The sequence below is a fragment of the Ctenopharyngodon idella genome, chromosome 2, assembly GCF_019924925.1.
Source record: "Ctenopharyngodon idella isolate HZGC_01 chromosome 2, HZGC01, whole genome shotgun sequence".
NCBI lineage: Eukaryota > Metazoa > Chordata > Actinopteri > Cypriniformes > Xenocyprididae > Ctenopharyngodon > Ctenopharyngodon idella.
In genome coordinates this window covers 6,241,122-6,265,963 of record NC_067221.1, presented here as the reverse complement: position 1 = coordinate 6,265,963, position 24,842 = coordinate 6,241,122, and the positions used below count along the sequence as shown (strand labels likewise).

The window sequence follows — 24,842 nt, the reverse complement described above, 5'->3', positions numbered from 1 at the left end:
ATTTTGTAGTTATTAATAAACTTTTTTATTAAATATTTCCTTTATACTATATATATATATATATATATATATATATATATATAATTACATTTTATTCTTACAATAGGCCTAGTTTAACATACCTGTATGGTTAAAAGATTTATTAATGCAGTCAACACAACAAAATTTGCAAAAACTAAAGAAAACGGTTGAGTTATTTAGCCTATTGTCTTTCCCTCTGCATTGTGGGTTCAAATTTTAGTTATTTTAGTATCATTGAGACAGCCAGCTTAAAACAATTTTAGTTTATTTATTTATTTTATTTGTTAACAGTCATTTTAAGGTTTTTGTTAACTATAATAACTCTAGTTTAAATGTTTCTTCTAGGTGTCAAACATTTAAGGAACATTATGGATGTGTTACTTTTATGTTAATTTTATAATAGACAATATTTTATCATCTGTTCTCACAACAAATGGTGGGATTTGTCAGGATGCGAATACACAATGCCCAATTGATTGACAGACAAACTGAACCTGCATTAAAGAGAGCATTAAAGAGGGAAAAGGTTAACATTGCTAACTGAACTGTATTTTAAACACATTATGTTATTCGTCCACGCACGTTTCTGAATGAGCGCGGTTTTATAGCGTATTTATCAGCTGCTCAGGTAATGTTAATGGTATGACCCATTTCAGGGGTGGCCAAAATTACGATTTAAAATCAATCATAGCTAGAAATGTAGGCTATCTTCATATTTACAGGTAACGCTTCATATTACGGGTGGACTCTTTTGATTTTCTTCACCTGCACTTCAGATGGCAGTATTCATTCATTCAGATTTTAATCTGCCAGCGAAGAAGTGACTGATCACGGGCTATTCGAATTATCGCGAGATCTCCCTCCCCACTCTGTTCGCGACCACGTCAAGGGAACCCTGAAGTTAGAAATCATGGCGGACCGCAGGAGACACAAGAAGCGAATTCAGGTACCAAATTCACGTAACATTTGCCATCATATTCTCAACTTTAGGTCTCCGTTTGGCGTTGTGTCGTTTCTCGAGTTAGTTTTTTGTTCGACATAAAATACTGTTGTACTTTGATCCGTTATTTTTGCAGTGCTCTCATATGGGAGGTGGATTATTTATCAGTGTTGGCGCAATTTTTGCGCCTCTCTTCGGTAACGCAATGTATCTCTTGGCAGGTATCTAAACATACACTTACTCGATGGATTTGATGTGAGCATGACCTGATTTTAATGTCTCTTCCCTGTGAAGAGTATGTGTCTGGTGGCACAGCTGATGGAGTTGGCCATCTTAGCTCGACACAGACTGCTCGGTTTGCAGGCTGTTCTTATTATTAACCAGCTGCTGTCTCGCATGCTTCACGAATTTGACCAAATATCGTCCATAATGCATAACTTCTCAACGATTGAACCATCGCCACATTTGTACCTATTTGCAGTGTAATTAAAGAGACATTTCACCCAAAAATAAAAATTCTGTCATCATTTACTCACCCTCATGTTGTTTCAGTCTCATCTGACTTTCTTTCTGCCTTGAATACACATAGGCCTTGTTAGGCAGGATGCCTCGATCACAGTTTATAGCATTAAAAGTGTCAGTCCATAACATTTTACCTAATATCTCATTTTCCATGAGAAAACATATAGGTTTCAAACAAGTGAGAAAATGCTTCGAGGATTTACATTTTTGGGTGAACTATCCCTGTAAAGCCCTTCTCCGTCATTAAAGGGGTGGTTGATTATGATTTCACTTTTTTAACTTAAGTCAGTGTGTAATGTTGCTGTTTGAGCATAAACAGCATCTGCAAAGTTACGATGCTCAAAGTTCAATGCAAAGGGAGATATTTTCTTTTAAAGAATTCACTAAGGACTACAACAAACAGCTGGTAGGGACTACAACGAGCTTCTTCCCGGGTTAGTGACATCACTAACCCTAAAATTTACGTAAACCCTGTCCCCGAGAACACGCAACAAAGGGCCATGTTGGGCTGCTTTAGAGAAGAGGAAGAGTTGTTGTAGTAGAGTGTTGTTATCATGCCGTCATTTTACGCCGGACTGCTTCACAAATAAGGGTCAATTCAACAGCTGGATTTGCACAAAAGATTAACATGACGGCACATGCTAGTTGATGAGTTGAATCAACTCCACAGCAACTACATAAATGTATCCACTAACCATTCAGAAACGTCCAGTTTCATTCTAAAAGTTGTAACTTCTTCCTGAGTCTCTCCATCAGTGTCCGACTCCGGTTTGAACAATGTAAGGCTGAACACCGTTACTGACAATCCTCATTTTGGCTGCGTGAGATTCTCCAGCTTTGTTGTTGTTGAGCAACCGAAGAGCGAGCTGTTAAAGCTCCGCCCTCTTCTGGAAAGGGGCCGGGAGCAGCAGCTCATTTGCATTTAAAGGCACACACACAAGAACGGCATGTTTTTGCTCACACCCAAATAGGGGCAAATTTGACGAGCTATAATAAATGATCTGTGGGGTATTTTGAGCTGAAACTTCACAGACACATTATATTACATCTTGTAAAAGGGGCCATAATAGGTCCCCTTTAAAATGTGTGTAGCATTCTCTTCAATATGTTAATCAAATGCAAGTGCTACATTTTATGGATCTCCCACTGACTTAAAACCTAGTCTGCTGCCTATTTAGACAGCATTTTTGGTCATAGTCAGAATGTGTTTGTCATCCCTAAAAGCATTGTCTACGTTGGCAGCTCATTTGCCTTTGAGACACGTCCACAGAGTGTTCCTGTAATAAATGTGATGTTATCTAGAAGAACAGTGGAGTTTTGCGTAATGACGTGTTGTTTTGATAAGAGAGCCACTCTTCATGATCCTTCCTGCGTGTTGATTTTTGCTCTTATGCAACAGGTTGAAATCCACTGTCATTGCTGGTCAGTTTTATTTCAGTGTGTAAACATGTAATTTATTCCTGCGAGAGCAAGGCTGAAATTTCAGCATCGTTACTCCAGTCTTAAGTGTCATATGATCCTTCAGGAATCATTTTAAAATGCTGATTTGCTTCTCATTAATATCAGTTGAAAACAGTTGTGCCATTTAATATTTCTGTTAAAACTGTGATACTTTTTTTTTTTTAGGATTCTTTGATGAATATAAAGTTTAAAAAACAGCATTTATTAGAAACCTTTTGTAACATTATTAATGTCTTTACACAATTTTTGATCAATTTAATGTGTCCTTTTTGAATAAAAGGATGGCCAAGTAAATAAAAATGGCATTCCTACTCTGAGTGATAGATGAGAAATCCTGCATTACTTTTACTTAACAATCAATAGGAATCCTAAATCAAATCTTTAGATTTTAAAGGTTTCCAAGCTAAAACAAATAAAGTAGCCCTGAATGTTTTTCACTGTAAAGATGCCAATTAGACCAAGTGTTACATGGAAGTTCACCCAAAAATGAAAAGTCTGTCATCATTTACTCACCCTCATGTCTTTCCAAACCTGTATGATTTTTTTTGTGTAACACAGAAGTTAGTTTTTTGTCCATACAATGAAAAGTCAGTTGGAACCATGACATTATTTAATCTTGTGTGCCACAGAAGAAAGAAAGTCAAACAAGTTTGAGACGAATGGGTGAATTATCCCTTCAAGCAGTTCCAGCAGCCTTTCTCATGTAGTACAGACCACCAAACCATAATGATGACAAGACCAGGGCCTACTTTGTAGGACAAGTTATTATTTACCAAGGCGTCTGAGACAATGCAATCAATAAGCATTTGGCTGACTTCCTTCACAAAATCCAAAGGAATATCAGGCAAAGTGCCAGTAACTCCCAGACAAAAATACCATGTTTAAATGGTCTTCATTGAATGTGACTCATGCATTCTGACCAAATGGAGTATGACCGAAGGATTGTGGAGCCCGAAACACTCTCATACTAAGACCTCAGGCTTAAGAGTGCAGTTATAGTCATTACTCAAATGAATGATATCTCTATAGCCTGGATTTGTAAGGGTGTTTTTGTATAGTGTGGTCACACAAGTAATGATCTTTAGCTTAATAAAGCGGGTCAGCGAGGACTCGGTGTGTCTGCAGCGAGTCTGAATGGAGACGGTAATTTCAGTGTATGGATTACAGAGCACAGCACATCAGTGTGTGGTGAGCTGAGGCTTTTAATTAGTTCACATTCATTGAGTCCATGACCGACGAGGGTCCTGCTGCCAGTGCGGGAGGTTCATTTCAAAGCTTTTTCAGATTCCTGCACTGCTGTTATGCTAAATTCTTTTGAATGTCATTTTTCTCTGGCTACAGCCCTTAATTGCAAAGGAACAAACCAGCTTTTTGTCATTTCAGTTATATCTATAATGAATCTTGGTTTAGTATCTAGGTCCTCTCCCATGGTGTCTCAAGTCTCATTGGTCCAGAATCATGTTCTACATAATAGAGATGCACATATTACAACTCTGATTATTTAAAATAAATATATATATATTATTTTCAAGTTTTGGCGATATTACAATTCTGTGTTATTTTTGTCTAAAGTAATGAAAATTAAAACACTTAAAATGAACAGTTTCCTGAAGCGAATGTCGGCATTACAACAGTTTGCTAAAGCTAACATTTAACAGTGTTATTAAATTATTAGTGCAAAAATTGGATGCTAATTTGTGACCCTGAACCACAAAACCAGTCATAAGTCGCACGGGTATATTTGTAGCAATAGCCAACGATACATTGTATGGGTCAGAATTATCGATTTTTCTTTTATGCCAAAAATCATTAGGATATTAAGTAAAGATCATGTTCCATGAAGATATTTTGTAAATTTCCTACCGTAAATATATCAAAAATGTATTTTTGTGAGTGGATATGCATTGCTAAGGAATTCATTTGGTCAACTTTAAAGGCGATTTTCTCAATATTTTGATTTTTTCGCACCCTCAGATTCCAGATTTTCAAATAGTTGTATCTCGACCAAATATTGTCTTATCATAACAAACCATACATCAATGGAAAGCTTATTTATTCAGATGATGTATAACTCTCTTGACCGTTATGACTGGTTTTGTGGTCCAGGGTCACATTTTCCTTACAATTATCCCTACAATTACAATTAAGTATTCTTTGAATAGAAAGCTTTGAAAAGATAAGTTTCATTTATTTGATATCACTGGATCCGTGACGTCACAAACTAACCAATCACGACAACATGCCGGCAGGCTTTAGCATATCATTAACTATGACCGCTCTGAAGCAGGGGAGTCTCAAGAGAAGCCAGGTTATCCAGGTATATTTTTCTGTTGATATGAAAAATCAGGTAGATTTAGCAAAATAGCGGGTCTTATGTATATTACGATGAACTATATGCCTTTCTCCACTGACATTCTGAGTTGTTCAAAGCGATTATAATGGGGTGTTCACACCAGATGTGACTTGCGTGAATAAATCGTGCTATTCGCACATAGTTGGACGCTTGAACATTTTGAGTTTACTCGCTTCATTCGCGCGTGAAATTCACTCCACAACAGCGAATTCGCGTTACGAGAGGGGCTTCTGCCAGGCGGCTCCAGTCTCGTTTCTGCACACTTCCTCTGAATAAACACATCAACTCGTCAGCGGGAAAGTAGTTGTAAAATACGACGAATAAGCTCAATTTGCCGGCTTTAGCTAGCTTGTAGTCTCAATATGTATATATATATGAGATGGTGAATGGGAACTTGGTTTGTGTAACATTAGCAACACATTATTAGCTGTTTGATAACGTAGTCAAGCAAAAGGCTAATCATATCAATTACCGTTATGTGTCCAATGTCGTAAAGAGCGATACATAAAATGCACTACCATTCTAATACATCAACTTGTAGACAAGCCTGTATAATTCACTCTTCCACTTCTTCTTCTTCTGAATCAGTTTCTGGTTCAAACATATATGACTGAATTAAACCAGTAATTCCACTCTCCGTTGTGCAGGGTTTACTACAGTAAAGTTGACTGAGTGGACCAGGTGGTGTGTGGAGGCGAGGCTAATTTGCATATTCTTTGATCTCACTTTTTTCAGGAGGTCAGTGAACCTACCAAGGAGGAGAAGGCGGTGGCCAAGTACCTGCGCTTTAACTGTCCCACCAAATCCACCAACATGATAGGGCATCGAGTGGATTACTTTGTCGGTCAGTACACTCATTCCTGTTTTGCTTTCTTTTGTTCCCTCTGCTTAGGGTTTATATCAAAGTTTCTTTTAATTATTTCTTTTTGGCTTCAGATGCTGTCATTAAACCAAATGTTTGTTTTCTGCTCATCAGCATCTAAAGCAGTCGACTGTCTGCTGGATTCAAAGTGGGCCAAAGCAAAGAAGGGGGAGGAAGCTTTGTTCACAACCAGAGAGTCGGTGGTGGACTACTGCAACAGGTAAACCTAGTCTTTCTCTCTCATTTTATGATGCCGAATGGGATTTCAGTGGTTTTTGATAATACAAAGCTCTAAATAATTAGTTAAAGTTCCCCTGTAGTCAGTAATTTTATCCCTTAAAACTCATCTTTGATCACCAAAATGACACATTTAAACATTTTTTCCTGTGAAAAAAGCCTTAAAATAGCTTGAATGTAACTCTACACCAGGGCTCTTCAAGTAGTTTCATTTCGAGGGCCGGATTATCAAATCAAAAAGTTGAGGTGGGCACTAATTTGAACTTTTCTTACTATTCACAGGCTCCTAAAGAAGCAGTTTTTCCACCGAGCCCTGAAAGTGATGAAGAAGAAGCCAGAGAAAGATGTAAAGAAAGAGAAGGAAAAAGAGAAAGAGAAAGAAAAAGAGAAGGCTAAAAGTGACAGCGGCAAGGAAGAGGAGAAAAAGAGCAAAAAAGACAAAGACAAAAAGAAGGATTCTGAGGTTGCAGACACAAAGAAGGAAAAAAATGTATGAGTGCTGTTACATGCTGCATGTGTGCATATCATGATTCTTATTTTGAAGGCTTATTTCTGAATGTTTAGGACGACAGTCCAGGATCTCCAAAGAAGAAGAAGGATGTGAAAAAGAAGTTCAAGCTGGAACCTCATGAGGACCAACTGTTCTTGGATGGCAGTGAGGTCAGGATGAGTAGCATTCAGAAAATCATATCTAACAGATGCTTGTGAATATCATGCATTTTGCTTGACGATGAATCATCATACACGTATTTGCAGTTAACAATTTGCTTTACATACCGTTTTCAAAAGTACCGACTTCGTTATCAAGTTGGTACTGAAATTGTATTCTTAAACACCTCTGATTGGCCGTTGTGTATACGTACTTAACAGATATGTCTGTGATTGGCTACAATGATCAACGCTTTAAAAACATTGTAAATAGACATCTTTGACGGTCTTCACTGAGCGCTTACACAGGAACACCCGTGAACATTTGTGAAGAGTGTGAAATATGTCTATTTACAACATGTTTTTGAAGCGTTGATCATTGTAGTCAATCACAGATATATCTGTTGAGGGCGTGAACACAACGGCCAATCAGAGGTGTTTAAGAATCTGCTCAACAGCGCTCAAATGCTAGGGAAATACTGGTATCGTCACATTTTTACAATTTCAGTACCAGCTTGGTACCGAAGTCTGTACTTTTGATAACACTGTTTACAGTGTAAGCTTAATACACACACACCTTTATATAAGATTTTTTTTCCACATTGAACATATACAATTTAAAATTTATTTAATACAAATTAAAATTTATGATCAGGAATATTTGAGGTTTTGTAAACAATATAAATATAGTGTTCAATACAATGTTATTTTGATATAATTTATATACTATTATATTATTTAATATTTTGAATTAGCTTTAATTTTATATTTTCAGTTTTCAATTTAATTTTGATATGTGCTTCTGTCATTTGTTTCAGTTTTTGTAATTTTTTTTCTTTAATGTAAAAATGTATTATAAAATTTTTTTTTTTTTTTTTTAGGTTTTTCATCTTTTTCTCCTTATTAGGGGCCAAGCACCGAAACTTTTCCCGCCAAATTTTTCCACCAAAAAAAACTACTTTTTCCAACTTCTTAACAGATCATCTTTAGACTATGCAGGCAAAAAGTTTTCAAAAGCCTTTTGTTAAACCCAACCATTCTCAAATAACGCACAAACAAATTTGAAGAAGAGCATGCCAAATTGGACACAAGGCTATATCTCCGCAACGCTTTAGTGTATTTTGACCAAACTTGGTACATGTCATCATAAGAATGACCTGAGGCTACATTTTGCGTTTCGGCACAGCGCCACCTACTAGTCCGGAGATAGCAAAACTGACTATTTTTGCTTAGGATTTCCGAACAGTTTGGCCTTGGTCTTGTTAGATTAAGGGCAGCATGCCGAGTTGAATGATATACAATTTTACCATGTCAGCCATTTTGGGCGTCGGCCATTTTGTAGCAAAATGCTGTATTTTTTAACACATTAGCGTATCATTACGAAACTCGGTATGGGTCATCAGCACAATGCCCTGAAGGAGCCTGAGAAGTTTCGAAACAGCGCCAACTAGTGGTGAAATCAAATATTCATATGCTCATAACCTTTTGATGTGGTTGACTTATTTTCATGAGAGTCATCTCCTTAGATTCCAGAATCATTTCCGAGTCCAGCGATATCTAACGTACTAGGTTTCGCCTTATGGTTTGTGCTACGTTGCGATTTAGCGTTAAAACAACGTTCGCGAATATCTTCAAAACCGTTTGTCCAATCGAGGTGAAACCAGGTTGTTGGCTATATGTTAAAGCCCAGAGGGTCAAAATTTTAATAGTAAGTGGCAAAAAAAAATGCAATCAGTCGTTCATGGGTCATTTTTTACGTATTCATACATATACATGTCTATAACTCCTAAACGAAATGAGATATTTTCACCAAATTTGACACTTACTTATGGGCACACTCTGAAGACAAAGTGGTGGGATTGTGCCTGTTGGTGGCACTATAACTGAACAAAATATTAAATTGCCACTAACTGCATTAAAGTATATGAAATAAAATGCTATATTTTACTGATGATTTGCTTGCTTCTTTGTGCTTGGCCCCTTAATGGCTGCTTGCAGCTATATTTATTATTAATGTTGTTATTATTTTAAAAATAAATTATTACTAGCCCTGTTTTTTTGGGAACCCAACCCAGCCAACCTGAATATTATAATGTAATAATGTAACCTTATATTACATAATTATATGATGAGTTTTGTTAATATTGTTGTGATTATTAAAATACTTTACAAAAATGAAAATTTCTGTTGTAGATTCCTCACTTTCTTGTCTTTTTTGTTATAATTATTAACATTTGTCTTCCCAACAGGTTTATTTTTGGATTTATGATCCAGTCCACTTTAAAACCTTTGCCATGGGATTGATTCTAGGTAGGATCTCTTCTTCTACAGTGTCTGTCGTTTCATTGACTCCGGTACAGATTCAGAGCGTTGTGTGTGTTTGCAGTCATTGCCGTCATCGCAGCCACTCTGTTCCCCCTGTGGCCTGCCGAGATGAGAGTCGGCGTGTATTACCTGAGCGTGGCAGCAGGATGCTTCGTCGCCAGCATATTACTTCTGGCTGTTGGTACGAGTTCAAGACTTTACTTTCTAGTTGCAATTTGACATTGTTTACCAGTTTCAAATGACACGTTCTATCTATTCTCAGCCTCTTATTCCTTCTTTTCCCTTTCGTTCAGCTCGTTGCATCTTGTTCCTGATCATCTGGCTGGTGACCGGCGGCCGTCATCACTTCTGGTTCCTACCGAACTTGACAGCCGACGTGGGCTTTATCGACTCTTTCCGGCCCCTCTACACACACGAGTACAAGGGTCCGCGCTCCAGCTCCAAGAAATCCAACGGTGAGAAATCGGACAAGGGCACGGATTCCAGCAAAGCGCAGAAATCAGATAGCGAGGACAAATCGGACAGCGAGAAGAAAGACGGCGAGGAGGAAGAGGATGAAGACGAGAATAAAGAAATGGAGGAAGCGGGCGCAGAGCGTCAGTCAGACACAGACAGTGACAGACGAGAGGACGAAGGCTCGCAGCACAGCAACGGCAACGACTTTGAAATGATCACCAGAGAAGAGCTGGAGCAGCATACGGAGGAGGAGGAGGACGACGACGAGGAGGAGGAGGAAGATGACGAAGAAGCGCAAAGTGAGACAAAGCCCTTGACTGTTCAGACATAAACGTTTTCCTCACGCCGCACACATACTCCCATGCTCCATGTGGACCTGCTGACGTACTTCTGTCATGTTCAGAAGATGTTTCCCATTTCTGTTCAGGCTGAGATCTTCCTCTGTGAAAACAGACAGGCTTAAAGGTTAAACGAGAGCAGGAAACGGCTACGATGACAATGGATATATCGCAAATGCTTTCCCCACTATGGATACAACAATGCAAGTCTCCCCGAACCCCATGTTCCTCTAGTTCCTTGATTTTTCTCTCTTTTTTCATGTTACCTTAATCTAATGTCAAGCGTTTTGTTGTTTAAACATGTCGGTAGTGTTAAGAAGGACTGAATTGGTCAACTTTCACAATGTTTTTTAACCCACATAATATGAATGTTTGCTCTCCAATATAGTCAGATTCAAATCTGAAGGGTTTTTTTTTTTTTTTTCGTTCTTTCTTTTTGTACCAATAGATACATTGGATAATTTGGACGGACCAACATATTTTGTCTTAGATACCTTATAAGTGTTACTATCTATCGTTTTAGTCATAAATCTCAATGGCACTTGACCTGTGATTATTTCTTTGTGGAACTCTGGGAGATCTTGCTTGGTTTGGGACGAGAGATGTATTTTTGTGTACATGACACATTATACATTTCTGCAGTCACATTTTGTGACCCTACTGAGAAATACTCCTTGTTAACGGAAATGGAGAAGTTAATAAATCAGAGCAGTATCCTTGACTGTGGTAGGAAGTTATTAAAAACCAAACTCAATTTGAGTCTTATGAGGACGTCTGCATTCAGAAGGGGGAAACTACATCCACATTCGTGCCAAATGATGCGGGATATCGATGCTTTTCTTTTTAATGTACATTCAAATTATGACCAACTTACAGATCGAGTTCAAACGTGTCATGCCGTAGCTCGTACAGTATGTCCTCTAGAGCCAATCACATCCGTGCATCATAGCCTCTGGTTCTCCCGTCTGGTTTTCAAAGTCCGAGGTTGACAAATCGTACTTCCCCAAGCGGCTGTGGTCCAAAATAGTTAAGTTAGTTTGCATTTTAACAGGGCCAAGGTCCAATACTATCTTTCCGTAGGGTTGCATACTATTGGCTAGAGTATTATTTTACATTAGCTGTTTCTTTGACTCATACTGAGGATGATATTTAAGAGAAAAAATACAAATGTATCATTTATATATGGATTCTATAAATCTACCAGAGATGTTCATGCCAGCACTTCGGGTTCAGCATGAACGGTACTCTATTTTATAATGTCAGACATACAGGTTTTTCATTTCACTGCATTTTGTACTAATACTAAAGCCACCAATGTTTTCAATGCTGAAGACTTCAGAAAGATTGTTTCGGGACAGTTTATTGGAATTAAAATGGCAGAAAACATCCTGTTAATCTGTAATGCGTTGACTCTAGTGGTTATCAAATGCGCACAAGACGAGATGCTGCAAAGGTGTTTTTTTTCTATATTAAAAACCCTTGTTAAAAGCATCCCTCAAAATTCATGATCATCTCAAGTTCACAAGGAGCAGGGAAAGCCCTCGTGCCTGAGTGAACGACTCTCTCTTCTTCTTCAAATGTATGAATCTTTAACCACATCTGTAAGTAGATGATCTTGTCAGTCAAACCCCCAGAGGGCTCACATTAGTGTTCCTGTAGAAGTTTTCAATATTCTGTCATTGACTTTGAAGACCTGGATAGACTGGGCATGACACCACATGTGTAACTAAAGACATTTCTTTTTACTTTCTATGGAACTTCACTCACCTTTTTTTCTGTCCCTGTTGTCTTTATGAGAGAGAAAGATGCTGATATCCCTGATGATTTTTTTTTTTTTTTCCAATTGGCAGGAATTTTGATTTGACATTGGGTGTCTGTCATGTAAAGATGTAGGTATATCATTTATAAAAAATTTACAAAAAATTAAAATCATCTTTTTTATGTGGTCAGCATCTTCAACTAATTGTCCGTATTTGGATCAATGTTGAGGATTGTCTTTTTGCAATATCTGGAGAATAATTTGTGTCTGTCAAAACTGTATCTGTATCCTTTCATTGCAATAAAAATATAGAACACAAGCAATTTGCATTGTTTTGTTGAAAACTGTCACAAATGTGGCTTTTCAGTTTTTATAATATATTTCACACAAGCTATTATATTTTTATACGATTTCTATTCCATGGCTCTACAAACATTAGATTGTCTCACTTATGAAGCTTGATAGTTAATAAAAGAAATCAAATCACTATACACAAAGTGTACAGTCCTGTTTTGTAATTAATGTTTGTTTAATTGGAAAAACAAATTTATTCCATTATAAATGAGATCGTACCATTGCAGGATCGAATGGTACATTTCAAATACTACTGAGTATTACAGGATTAGTTCACCCAAAAATGAAAATTCTGTCATTTACTCACCCTCATGTTGTTCCAAATCCGATTTTCGTTGATCTTCAGAACACAAATGAAGATCTTTTAAGTGTAATCTGAGCGATTTCTGTTCCACCATAAACAAATGACACTTCGACGCTTCAAAAAGTTCATAAAGAGATAGTAAAACTAATCCATCTGAATTTAGCGGTTTAGTCCAAATTTACTGGAGACTCGATTGATTTATATGATGAACAGATTGAATTTAGGCTTTTATTCACATATGAACATTGATCAGCGAACATAAACAGAAGCTCAATCATACTTGCTTTGATGCGCAAAAACAAACCTCATTGGTTCTTCCGGAAGCTCAAACGTGCTGCGTAACACGAGAATGAACCTCATTGGTTCTCGCACGCGTCAAGGAAACATGATTGAGCTTCTGTTTACCACAACTGATGTGTGTAGATTAATATGTGAATAAAAGCCTAAATTCAATCTGTTCTTCACATAAAGTGTTTGAGTTGCTTCAGGAAATTTGGACTAAACCACTCATTTCATATGGATTTGTTTTATGATCTTTTTATGAACTATGAGAAGCATCAAAGTAGTCTCAAAAGATAAGATCCAAGATAAAAAGAAATTAAGTTTTTATTGAAATATTACAAACGAGACAAACACATGTCATAATATCTCTTATTTACATCAAAATGTAAACAGCTTACATACATTCAGCTGTACTAGTTCTTATGCAATAATGTGATATGACCCTGCAGGGTCAGTAATATGTAAAAATGCAAAACACACACGCAGTGCATTTGTAAAAATAAATCACAGCTTAAGTAAAGTAAATATGGTGTAAATATTAAACTAAAAGGATAGTGCAGCTCTAAAAAAAAAAAAAAAAAAATCAGTATGTGCAGCACCATCCTGTGCCGCCACAGGGAGGCTACAGTGTTCTTTCACAAGATCTACTTGGGCTCAACACAGACGCCCAGCCTGACAAAGAGAATAAAGAGAGAGATTGATTCATATTCAGAAAGAATCTGCACAGGTAAGTCAATCTGAATGGAAATCAAACCACAGCTTAAAGGGACAGTTCACCCCAAAAATTAATATTCTGTCATCATTTACTCACCCTCAAGCTGTTCATTTACTACCATAGTAGGAAAAAGAAAAGAAAAAAAATACTATGGTAGTAAATGGGGGGCAAGATCTGTTTGGTTACAAACATTCTTCCAAATATCTTCCTTTGAGTTCAGCAGAACAAAGAAATTTATACAGGTTTGGAACAGCTTGAGGGTGAGTAAATGAAGATATAATTTTCATTTTTGGGTGAACTATCCCTTTAAATGAGCTACAAGAAAAAGCCTGCTAAACCACACTCAATCTTAGCATCTGAATGCACAATGGTGTCTAGTAGAGTGCACAAAACTTACTGCAAACACAAAAACTGACAAACAATGGCTTCCTATGTGATTTATTACCACACAAGAGGAACTACTGTTGACGTTTGTGGTTAAACTTAGTCAACAGCTACAGAGTTATGCACTGTAAAACACCACAAAATTAAAGTTATGCTCAGTGGACAAATTACATTTCCTGCTATAATGTGCATTTCCAGTTTTCCTAAACAATTATTTAAACATGAATGAATCTACAGGAAAAAATTAACTGTATTAGCATTTTTGTCCATTATAAATAGTATTAAAAAAAAAAAAAAAAAAAACTTATATAGTAATAATAATAATGATATTATTTTGTATATAATAATAATGCATAAAGACATTTAGCAATCATAAATAATGACATTTTAGATGCTCTTAACCAAACACTTTTAGTTGCCGATAAATTATGAGTAATCCCGTTAATGTATTATTTTTCAGGTAGAACATGAGCACTTGCGAGCTATAATGAAATCTGAATCTCTGAACATGAAAATGAGCAATGTAATGTAAATATAAAGATTGTTTTCAGTGAGTCAGGATGGAAATGATTCGGAATGTCAAAAACACTGTGAGAGCACTTGGTTCTTATGGTGGTTTCAGTTCTCAGTTTCTGAAGAGTCGCTGGCATCGGTTAGACGCGTTTGCTTCTTGCGGACATTCCAGTGCAGACACTGAGCCAGACTGTCAAACCAGTCGTACACCAGATCATGACAACAGATGGAAGGAACCGGAAAGCAGGAGGTTGTGATCTTAATGCTATAGGAGGAAAACAGAACTCATGATTAACAGATATATGATTGTCATGATGATTTAACCTGAACTATATACATAGCCAAAGAATTCTTAATGAAAAAAGGGTCAAAGGGCCTGTACAAAGGCTGAGTGTTGATCCCTACTGATACTGTCGATGCTCATTTCTATAAACGTGACGAAGCTGTTGTTGTATCACTGGATTATGGGAGAGGTAAAAGTTGTTTGCTTATGGAATTATGTATAAGAGTGTCACCTGTCCCCATGCTGGATTTCCTGCCTCTTTCTGCCATCAAACGAGACCCAGGCCGTGTTGCGAGCATCAGGCGATAACATTATCTGCAGAGTAAACGTTGACATTCTGAAGCTCTCATGTGAGATGAATGAACAAAAATCGCAATGTAGTTTTGTCACTCAAATGGCAAAATCTCATTCTCACCATGAGCTCTACGCCAGCGGGCACCACAATGGGTCTGAAAGAGAGGGAGTGAGGGCAGATGGGGGTCACCATGATGGCAGGGACATTGGGATGGATCATGGAGGCTCCCGCTGCGGCGGCGTAGGCCGTGCTGCCCGTGGGGGTGGAAACTATTACACCTGCACAGAAACAAACCACATATTTACATCTTTTCCATGGCAGCTGGACTCTTGTCAAAGCAAACAAAAAAAGTGTGTCTATGACATTCTAACGCTTTTCTCATGTGTATGATGCAATAAAAATCAAAAGGGCTTTTCACACTTGAAATAGTTAACCCTGGGTCATTCTAAACTGTGGGTAAATGGTATCCTGGGTTATCTTGCTTCATGTTTCACACTGTTTATAATTTACCCGGGGTTAACAATTAATCCTGGGTATCAAAAGCTGACGTTTCAGACTGTACATTCCTAAACTCTGGGTTAACGTTCTTATTTGCATATTTGCGGTGTCATTGATTGGATAAACGCAGCACATGACCTGTTTATGTAACTCTAGCATTGCGCGTCCTCGTATTGCCGATTGTACTATCGAGTTTATACTGAACGGACATTTCGGACTATAAAGGTAAGAGTGAAACGGTCTCTACTTCACTCAAATTGTCACGTTTTCTATCAGCATTTGATATTGTTCCTCTCAAACGCTGAATTTACTGTTTAATATACAATGCAGTGTTTCCGTGACTGTCCAAAGCAGGCAAATATGAGTACACGATTGGTTGTCTATTGCTAAGTGTCTGTAACATTCTAACACCGCAACACTGTAACATTATCAATGTCTTTACTGTCACTTTTGATCGATTTAATGCATCCTTGCTTAATAAAAGTATTAACTTCTTTCATTTCTTTTAAAAAAAATAAAATTAAAATTCTTACTGACTCCAAACTTTTGAACGGTAGTGTATAAAGATACAAAAGCTTTATATTTCAGAGAAATGCTGTTCTTTTGAACTTTCTATTCATCAAATAATCCAGAAAAAAAATTGTACACAACTGTTTTCAACATTGATAATAATAATAAATGTTTCTTGAGCAGCAAATCAGCATATTAGAATGATTTCTGAAGGATCATGTGACACTGAAGACTGGAGTAATGATGCTGAAAATTCAGCTTTGCATCACAGGAATAAATTACTTTGTAAAATATATTCAAATAGAAAACAGTTCTTTTAAATTGTAATAATATTTCACAATATTGCTGTTTTTACTGTATTTTTAATTAAATAAATGCAGCCTTGGTGAGCAGAAGAGACTTCTTTTAAAACATTAAAAAAATCTTACCAATCCCAAACTTTTGAACGGTAGTTTATATATATATAATTTTTTTTTTTTTTTTTTTTTATGTATTCCTGTTAAGGCAAAGCTGAATTTTCAGCATCATTACTCCAGTCTTCAGAGTCACATGATCCAGATTCAGAAATCATTCTAATATGCTGATTTGCCGCTCAAGAAACACTGATTATTATTATTATTATCAGTATTGAAAACAGTTGTGCTGCTTAATTTTTTTTTGGAAACGGTGATACATTTTTTCATGATTCTTTGATGATTTGAAAGTTCAAAATAACAGCATTTATTTGTACATTACAATATGTCTTTCCTGTCACTTTTGATCAATTTAACACAACCTTGTTGAATAAAAGTATTAATTTCTTTGAAAAAATTAAAAATAAAAACAGCCCTGCTTGTAGCTTGTTTCTGAGCACAGACAGATTAGATAGATAGATAGATAGATAGATAGATAGATAGATAAATGATACGGCCAGTCAATCTGTGCTCACCATCTCCCTGTACAGATGTGATGAGACGTCCATCCAGGTAAAGGTCAACATTGGACAGGTAGGATGAGGGCCCTCTGTCCACCACCACCTCATTGAGCACCTTCATACACACGCAAAATATCCATATCACAGATGGAGAATGGATGAATTACACACAATAGCATTTAACATGCAGGTGTATTTCTGCACAAATCACATGTCACTCTGGTCACAAATAACCATCTCAGACATAAAAGCGCAAGCTGTCAATGACATCATGTTATTGCTATGGCAACTGGACATACTAGACCTACAGTTGCAAGAAAAAATATGTGAACCACTTGCAGAATCTGTGAAAATGTGCAAAATTTTAACAAAAAGGGAGATAATACAAAATGCATGCTATTTTTTTTTATTTAGTACTGTCCTGATTAAGATATTTTACATAAAAGATGTTTACATATAATCCATAAGACAAAAAAATATCTGAATTTATTAAAATGACCCAGTTCAAAAGTTTGTGAACGATTGATTCTTAATACTGTGTGTGGTTACCTGGATGATCTACGACTGTTTGTTTGTTTTGTGATGGTTGTTCATGAGTCTCTTGTTTGCTCTGAGCAGTTAAACTGAGCTCTGTTCTTCAGAAAAAATCTCCAAGTCCCAAAAATTCTTCAGTTTTCCACCATCTTTTGCATATTTGAACCCTTTCCAGCAGTGACTGAATGATTTTGAGATCCGTCTTTTCACACTGAGGACAACTGAGGGACTCAAACACAACTATTAAAAAAGGTTAAAACATTCACTGATGCTTCAGAAGGAAACACGATGCATTAAGAGTCGGGGGATGAAAACTTTTGAACAGGATGAAGAGGTCCAAATTTTTCTCATTTCGCTTGAATATCATTTTTTTCATTTAGTACTGCCCTTCGGAAGCAACAGAAAATACTTGCATGTTTCCCGGAAGACAAATTAAATACAATTTACCTTGATCTTCAGATTCCAAATGTTTTCACCCCCCGTCTATTAATGCATCATGTTTTTTCTGGAGCATCAGTGAATGTTTGAACCTTTTTTAAAAGTTGTGTTTGAGTTCCTCAGTTGTCCTCAGTGTGAAAAGATGGATCTCAGAATCATTCAGTCACTGCTGTAAAGGGTTCAAATATGCAAAAGATGGTGGAAAACTGAAGAATCTGCAGGACCTGCAGATTTTTTCTGAAGAACAGAGCTCAGTTTAACTGCTCAGGACAAACAAGGGACTCATGAACAACCATCACAAAACAAAAAAAACAGTCGTAGATCATCCAGGTAACCATACACAGTATTAAGAATCAGTGGTTCACATATTTATGAATGGGGTTATTTTAATAAATTCAGATATTTTTTTGTCTTGTGGATTATATGTAAACATCTTTTATGTAAAATATCTTACTCAGGACAGTACTAAATAAAAAATAACATGCATTTTGTATTATCTCCCTTATTTTGTTAAAATTATTAACATTTTCACAGATTCTGCAAGTGGTTCACATACTTTTTCTTGCAACTGTATCACAGCTGTTGTTTTTAAATAACACCTATTGTGTCTGTCACCATGGAAAAACGTTTCTAAACAGTCTTTAAGAACAGGAAAAAAAAAAAAAAAAACATTTTTCATATTATATACCACTCATTTTACCATCAAGTGTAGAATTAGACTGGCCTGATTATTGCACAGATGTTTAGGCTTCTTTGGTCTAAAAAAAAAAAAAACTCCTTTATTTTCTAAATAAACAAACAATAACTTTAAATAAATACATTTTTCCCCCTAAGATAATATTCAGAGTCAGTGACTAATTGATATAAGTTTACTTTTGTACCAGAAGCCATTCGTATCTGTAATTTGAATATATATATATATATATATTTTTTATTTATTTATTTATTTATTTATTTATTAATTAGGTACAAAATACTAGGTAACATGGTATCACATAAAAAAAGGCCATTAACTTGCTTTATGGCCTCTGCCCTAGTGTGTCATGTGACTGGTAGACACCATATCATCAGATTTTTTCCCAGCATCCTTATTGGTGGATTGTAAGTTTGAATTATGTCAGTGTTTGTATTTAAATAACCTTTTGTTATTTGAACTCTGTTAGCCCTGATAAAGGCCTGTGAGCCAAAATGTGTTGGCAAATAAAAGAAAGACTTTGTCTAAAGCCTTTTGTGTTCAGTGCTGTGTTACCTGTAGCTGTAGTGTGATTTTGCCTGCCTCGTTATTTATGTGGTTATGAGGCACTATTCCGTTCTCCTGAGCACTGAAGAGCTGCTCGTTCCTCTGGAACATGCCTTTCACCACCTTAACCTTCAGACGACTGCGCAGGATGATGGCAGCATTACCTACAAGAGCCAGACACAAACACTTCAAAAAAACAAACTAACTAAACTACGGTTCGTCTAGTTTCAAAGATGGAAAACTCTATCAATCACTCTACCTTCAAAAACTTTATCCACCTCTGTTTTAAAGGACTCAAACTTGAATGGTGTGAGAAATCCTAAGGAACCCAGATGGAACGCCATGACCGGGGGAACACTGCCCTTAAACAAATGAGACAAAACACCTGGGATGATTAAACCACATTTGATTCTTAAAGGATTAGTTCACTTTCAAATAAAAATTACTTTACACACCCTCAAGCCATCCTAGGTGTATATGACTTTCTTCTTTCTGATGAACACAATCGGAGAAATATTAATAAATATCCTGATGCATCTGAGCTTTATAATGGCAGTAAGCGGGATCAACGAGTATGAGCTGAAGATCCATATTTAACAAGTTATGAAGTAAAATATCTAGCTTCCGCCAGACCGCCTTCCGTATTAAAGTTAAAAAGAAAGTGTAAAACTCTCGCAGTTCAGAAAGCTTACGCTACATCCTACGCCTTCCCTATTCAACTTACGGAAAAAGCTTAACTGACGAGACGCCAATTTTTTTTTCGTAAGTTCAATATGGATATTTCTTTTACACAAACGCATCACTTCGCTTCAGAAGGCCTTTATTAACCCCCTGGAGCCGTGTGGAGTATGTTTATGATGGATGGATGTGGATGAAGACACTTTCTTCAGCTCATACTCGTTGATCCCGTTCAATGCCATTATAAAGCTCAGATGTGTCAGGATATTTATTAATATTTCTCAAATTGTGTTCATCAGAAAGAAGAAAGTCATATACACCTAGGATGGCTTGAGGGTGAGTAAAGCTTGGGCTAATTTTCATTTGAAAGTGAACTAATCCTTTAAATCAATCTCCAACTATTTTTGCATATCCAAATTCTAGCTTATATGGAGCACACAGAGACCATCCAATGGAAAACAGCTGCGAACGACCTAATAGGAAACTCTTGTGCACAAACAAATGAGATGAGATGAGAGAATACCTGGAAAAGAGATGATGCATACAGAAGAGTCCCATCTCCACCCAAACAAATAATCAGATCAACGCAGTCTGAGATGTCGTCATACCCTGTCCAAACAAACACAATGACGAATCACTCATTTTCCTAATGTACCTACTCTAATATTGATTAATGGTGTGTCAGGGTTATGTAAATCCTGTTACTGGTGAACCTGTGGATTCACTCCTATACAAACCAAATCTATGAGGTTTCAGTACCTTCCCTGAATGTGCACAGCTGATTACGGATGGCTGAAAATGACTCATCGCTCATGAGAGAGCCATCATCCACAACTTTCTTCTCCACATAAACCATCAGATGTTTCTCCTGGTGGTAGAAATAATTTAGATCGAATTTGTATAACCAAACGTAAACATAAATCTAATATAATACAACAAAAATAAAAGGGTAAAAAAATAGCACCTGTAGCTTTATAGCCTATAAATCAACTACTAGAGTTTGGTGTAACCTACCTCCACAAGGAACCTGCAAAGCTCTTTGAACGGCTCCAACAGGGTCTCGTCTCGAATCTTTCTGATGACCAGGACGTTGAGCGGTGGTTTGCTCCAGGTGAGCCGCTGGCTGGCTGGATCCTGAATGTGCCTGTGGGTAAAGTGGACAGAGTAGGCAAACATTGTGAGAGCTGGCACTGCACTTCACACAAAGAAACACTGCATGTACTTTGTACACTTCTTACGCAACTTACAATCATGGTCAAACAAGCACAGTAAATGTGGACTTCTGCTTTTGGTTTTTTGACAGTTCTAGGATCAGATCATTGACGGTATTGATAAATGAAAAAATTAAAATAATAGGTGTCGTTTGACAAATTCGCCCTTTTTTGTACTTAAATTGTCAAATATTTAAATAGATCTTTAATACTAGAAGTGTGATGAGATTGAGTTCACGAGACGAAATTTTTACACAGTATTTTTAAGAAATCCTCAAAAGCAAAATACATGACTAGAAAAATAGTCTGCAGGTGCATTTGAAATGTTTTAACTAATAATCTTGTAATTAATATCATTTCAGTTCCACTTTCTGAGTATGGATTATCATCTGCAGTAAAAGACAACAATACTCAAACACTGTAAAAGGTTTTGCCACAAACTCAACTGACTGGCTTCTCTCCCGTATGATTTCATATGAGTCTCTTCAGACCTTACTGTACATGATTTATGAGCTTCTACAACTTTTGACCTCCTAACTGAACTCCTTCCACAAATTGATCATAGAAATAAAAACAGCATAAATTAAAAAAAAAAATGAATAACAGTTTTCTCTTAGTCTTGTTAAGTGCATTAAGTGCAACCATAATCAAAGAACTCTCTCAATACTCAATTTTTCTTCAAGCATGATACAGAGCTGCACAGCCCAGCCTAAGATAGCCTTCATATTGGGAGATATCTGCATGCATCAGGGAGCCGCTTTCAAAATGCATTGATATCGTGTTTGAATGCGCGCTCGCGTTTTACTTTCGCTTTCTATTTCGCGGTCGCGTGTACTCTGTGAATAGGGAACGGCGCACATTCTACAAGACATTTGTCAGACGCTTAGGCTCTGTTGTGCAACCAATCCTCTGCCATGGTCTTGTCAGACATCTCGTCACTTGATCAGTGATTCCTGCTGCACTATGTATGACTCTGCTACTCGTGTTGGATGAGCTGGATGGAATTGAAGCGACCTTTATCCAACTGAATTAAATGTTATTTATTTCTATAAAAAGCAAAACGACTGTGGAGGCGTAATGTAAATGTAGCGGTGGCATAATCTATCCTAACTTCACCCTCACACTCCGTCATGGCAATATCGCAAGACAGATTTTCACCTCAACAAGAAATCTCATCACATTTTAATCTCGCAGCACACCGCTATTTAATACACACGTTTTTTTTATTGTACCAAGGAATAACCAAGCCTAACATCTAACTCCAATATGTTCCAAAAAATGTAATGTTGCATCATATCCAGAATAAGTCATTTTTAGATTCACTCTAATCATCTTTCCTGATTTGTAATGTACAGAAACACATAGCTAACATTCATAACATCTAAACAACATGTTCAGCACAACATCAGATATCAAACCAAAAAACCCCACATTACCCTCTGTGTGCGTTTTGTCCTGGGGGGTGCAAAGCAGGCATAGTGTTGGAGGGCTTTTGGAAGGGGTGCGTTAGAAAGTTCCAGCATGAACGCTCCTGTGACTGCACTGCCCTCCAGCTCTATCCAACAAACCGCTCTCTGGACCAGAACTCAGCACACACGGCCCTATCACTTGTTTGTCCAATCCTTTTCTTGGCTTAATGTTTAAACAGTAACAAGGGATGTGACCTCACCCTTTACCTAAGGTGGGCCTGAGTGCGCTTACTTACATGACTGAGGTCGGGTTGGGAAGAACGCAAGCTTTAGGTCCGAAGTGAGTAGCAGGATATGGTCCATGTAGAAAGTGCCCTCGTCTGCAACAAACAGACACTTCATTTAAGTCACTTTAGTGAGTTTAACTGATCTAAATCAAATGGCGTGTTATATACCTGCATCTATCCCATCTTTTCGGGCAACTCTCGGCGGTGTCCTCCGCTGATGCAGAGGCTTCTGACTCGTGCTGCTCGGGCAATCGATGTACGCTTCCCCCTGACAGGTGTTCCGGACAGTCCGGCCTCCGAAGAGACCTCTTCACCTCTTTCCGTCTCCTAGGAAGTTTCCCCTGCCGCTCCTGCTGCCTCTGTGACCGCTTAGATGAACCACCCTCCTCCGCCTTTCTGGAGGGCAGCCCGTCTTCCATGCCTTAAAATCTTATGGGGGGAAAAAAAAAAACAATTCAACATTATTACAAGAATTAAATAAACTCTGAAAATGAGGTGAGAAGACTTTATTCATGTTCCCGGGTTGATCTCACCCTTGCTTTATATAGGATCTTGTTGACCAAAATAGACATTTGACATGCCCTACAAAATGGCTTATGTGAACAGAAGAATCAGACATATTCAGCTGGTGTCATGTGTTCATACATTTACATTATAGTAGCTGACATGAAATACTTAAGTGAAGTTAACATGTCCTGCATTGAGACACTTAAAACTCTAAAACTTAACTAGTATTTAACAATTATTAATATTTAATCATTTTAACAGCATTTTATTATTATTATAATACATGTAAATTTGAGTTTAATTTAGAATTTTTTAAATCGCCATATTTCAATGCAATTTAGCACAAACTAGGTGATTTCAGGTGTAAAAGGGGTGAAAACTTAAAAATATACTAAAATATAGTGTCTTTAAACTGTAACACTAAAACCTTGATGTTTACAAAAACAATTTCATGTTATCTGTCATCTGCCCATGTATTTATTTACTAAGAATAGCCTGCAAACACATCTGACGTGCTGCACAATAAGCAAAAAAAGATTTACTCATAACACTAAACATGCAAACTATCAAGCTACTAACAAGGCTTTTGCAGTCACAAGGTGACAATGAGCAATAATCTTGAATAAGTTAAGCAACATGAGACACTGCATTGTAACAGTAGGATCATATCCATCAACCAAAACTTCCGTTAAGTTAGCCGCGCGGAGCTAGCTGAACACATTTCCCCAGCGCTTACCACACAACAGGAAACACTGCGAAACTTCTCTTTTGGACTTTGGACTTTTTCGCCCCCTAAGACGTAAATTTAATACACTAATACCTTGGCAGCAACATTATTTCTACTGAACCATGCTTAACGGCTTATGTTTGCTTGATAATATTATTATGGGATGTCCACAATGACATCACGTGACACTGATGCGCAGAATCTCTGAGAAGGAAGTAAAAACTCTAGATTCAATACAGTGTTATTAGTTTTTTATGCCTTAATTTTCTTTACTGACCTTTTTTTTTGTCTTGTGTTGATCAAATACATTTATTCAGTTATGCTGAAAAAAAAAAAACCCTTTATGGACAACCTGAACTGAACACATCAAGAAATAACGGAGAGTTATAATAAATTGACAGTGTAATATTTTAGGTACACATAACCACGGTCGCGATTCATATAAGCTTACTGTGAACTGCGTGTACACGTTTCTTGAGTAAATAAACATTACAAAAATGAAATAGGGAAACATTTTTCCCTAGGCTATTTAAATCTGTCACGTGATTAGAATTTGCACAGGTGTGTAACTGGGACGATTACACAAGACAATACTTTTTCCAGGATGAATAGAGCAAGGAATAAACAGGTGTGCTTTGCCACATGTCATTTATTCTTTCATCATCAATAAGGGTCATTGACGGGTAAGGTTTTTAAAAGTGTAAAAAAAAAAAAAAAAAACATAATGGAGATATAATTAATTTTGAAGTTTTATTAAGTGTTAACAATGAGATTGTGTGTGTTTTTTTAATAATCAATTAACACTGCTTTTGTCATATTTTACAAAATGGACACCAAA

At 36.9% G+C, this 24,842-nt stretch overlaps 2 protein-coding genes across 4 annotated transcripts; one reads left to right on the top strand and one right to left on the bottom strand.

Moving 5' to 3' along the window:
• The first annotated feature begins 822 nt into the window (after window positions 1-822).
• On the top strand, window positions 823-12,241 carry sec62 (SEC62 homolog, preprotein translocation factor). 2 transcript variants are annotated; one of them, XM_051866680.1, is made up of 8 exons: window positions 823-967; window positions 6,033-6,141; window positions 6,274-6,379; window positions 6,679-6,859; window positions 6,961-7,056; window positions 9,294-9,354; window positions 9,431-9,550; window positions 9,663-12,241. In XM_051866680.1, exons 1-8 carry the CDS (start codon window positions 932-934, stop codon window positions 10,154-10,156), a joined length of 1,203 nt encoding a protein of 400 aa, XP_051722640.1. In that variant the 5' UTR covers window positions 823-931; the 3' UTR covers window positions 10,157-12,241. The 2 variants fall into 2 exon arrangements, with proteins under 2 accessions (XP_051722640.1, XP_051722634.1); XM_051866674.1 differs by having other exon boundaries at window positions 6,679-6,886.
• A 922-nt stretch (window positions 12,242-13,163) lies between these two features.
• Window positions 13,164-24,197, bottom strand: nadkb (NAD kinase b). 2 transcript variants are annotated; one of them, XM_051866514.1, is made up of 12 exons: window positions 24,014-24,197; window positions 22,939-23,199; window positions 22,780-22,863; window positions 20,878-21,007; window positions 20,623-20,731; window positions 20,387-20,472; window positions 19,445-19,547; window positions 19,195-19,349; window positions 16,989-17,088; window positions 15,173-15,330; window positions 14,990-15,072; window positions 13,164-14,739 (listed from the first exon to the last, which is right to left on the bottom strand). In XM_051866514.1, the coding sequence occupies exons 2-12, from the start codon at window positions 23,187-23,189 to the stop codon at window positions 14,580-14,582; spliced, it is 1,419 nt and encodes a 472-aa protein (XP_051722474.1). In that variant the 5' UTR covers window positions 23,190-23,199; window positions 24,014-24,197; the 3' UTR covers window positions 13,164-14,579. The 2 variants fall into 2 exon arrangements, with proteins under 2 accessions (XP_051722474.1, XP_051722482.1); XM_051866522.1 differs by lacking the exons at window positions 22,780-22,863; window positions 22,939-23,199; window positions 24,014-24,197 and adding an exon at window positions 22,511-22,677.
• Window positions 24,198-24,842: the final 645 nt, after the last annotated feature.

Excerpts from the sequence above, each read along its gene's own strand:
- nadkb (XM_051866514.1), bottom strand. The coding sequence starts at position 23,189 with ATGGAAGACGGGCTGCCCTCCAGAAAGGCGGAGGAGGGTGGTTCATCT. Across the intron at positions 19,350-19,444 it reads GGTGGATAAAGTTTTTGAAG|GTAATGCTGCCATCATCCTG; the intron begins GTAGAGTGATTG and ends TGGCTCTTGTAG. Across the intron at positions 15,073-15,172 it reads CCGCTGGCGTAGAGCTCATG|ATAATGTTATCGCCTGATGC; the intron begins GTGAGAATGAGA and ends TTTACTCTGCAG.
- sec62 (XM_051866674.1), top strand. The coding sequence starts at position 932 with ATGGCGGACCGCAGGAGACACAAGAAGCGAATTCAG. Across the intron at positions 6,142-6,273 it reads TCGAGTGGATTACTTTGTCG|CATCTAAAGCAGTCGACTGT; the intron begins GTCAGTACACTC and ends TCTGCTCATCAG. Across the intron at positions 7,057-9,293 it reads TGTTCTTGGATGGCAGTGAG|GTTTATTTTTGGATTTATGA; the intron begins GTCAGGATGAGT and ends TCTTCCCAACAG.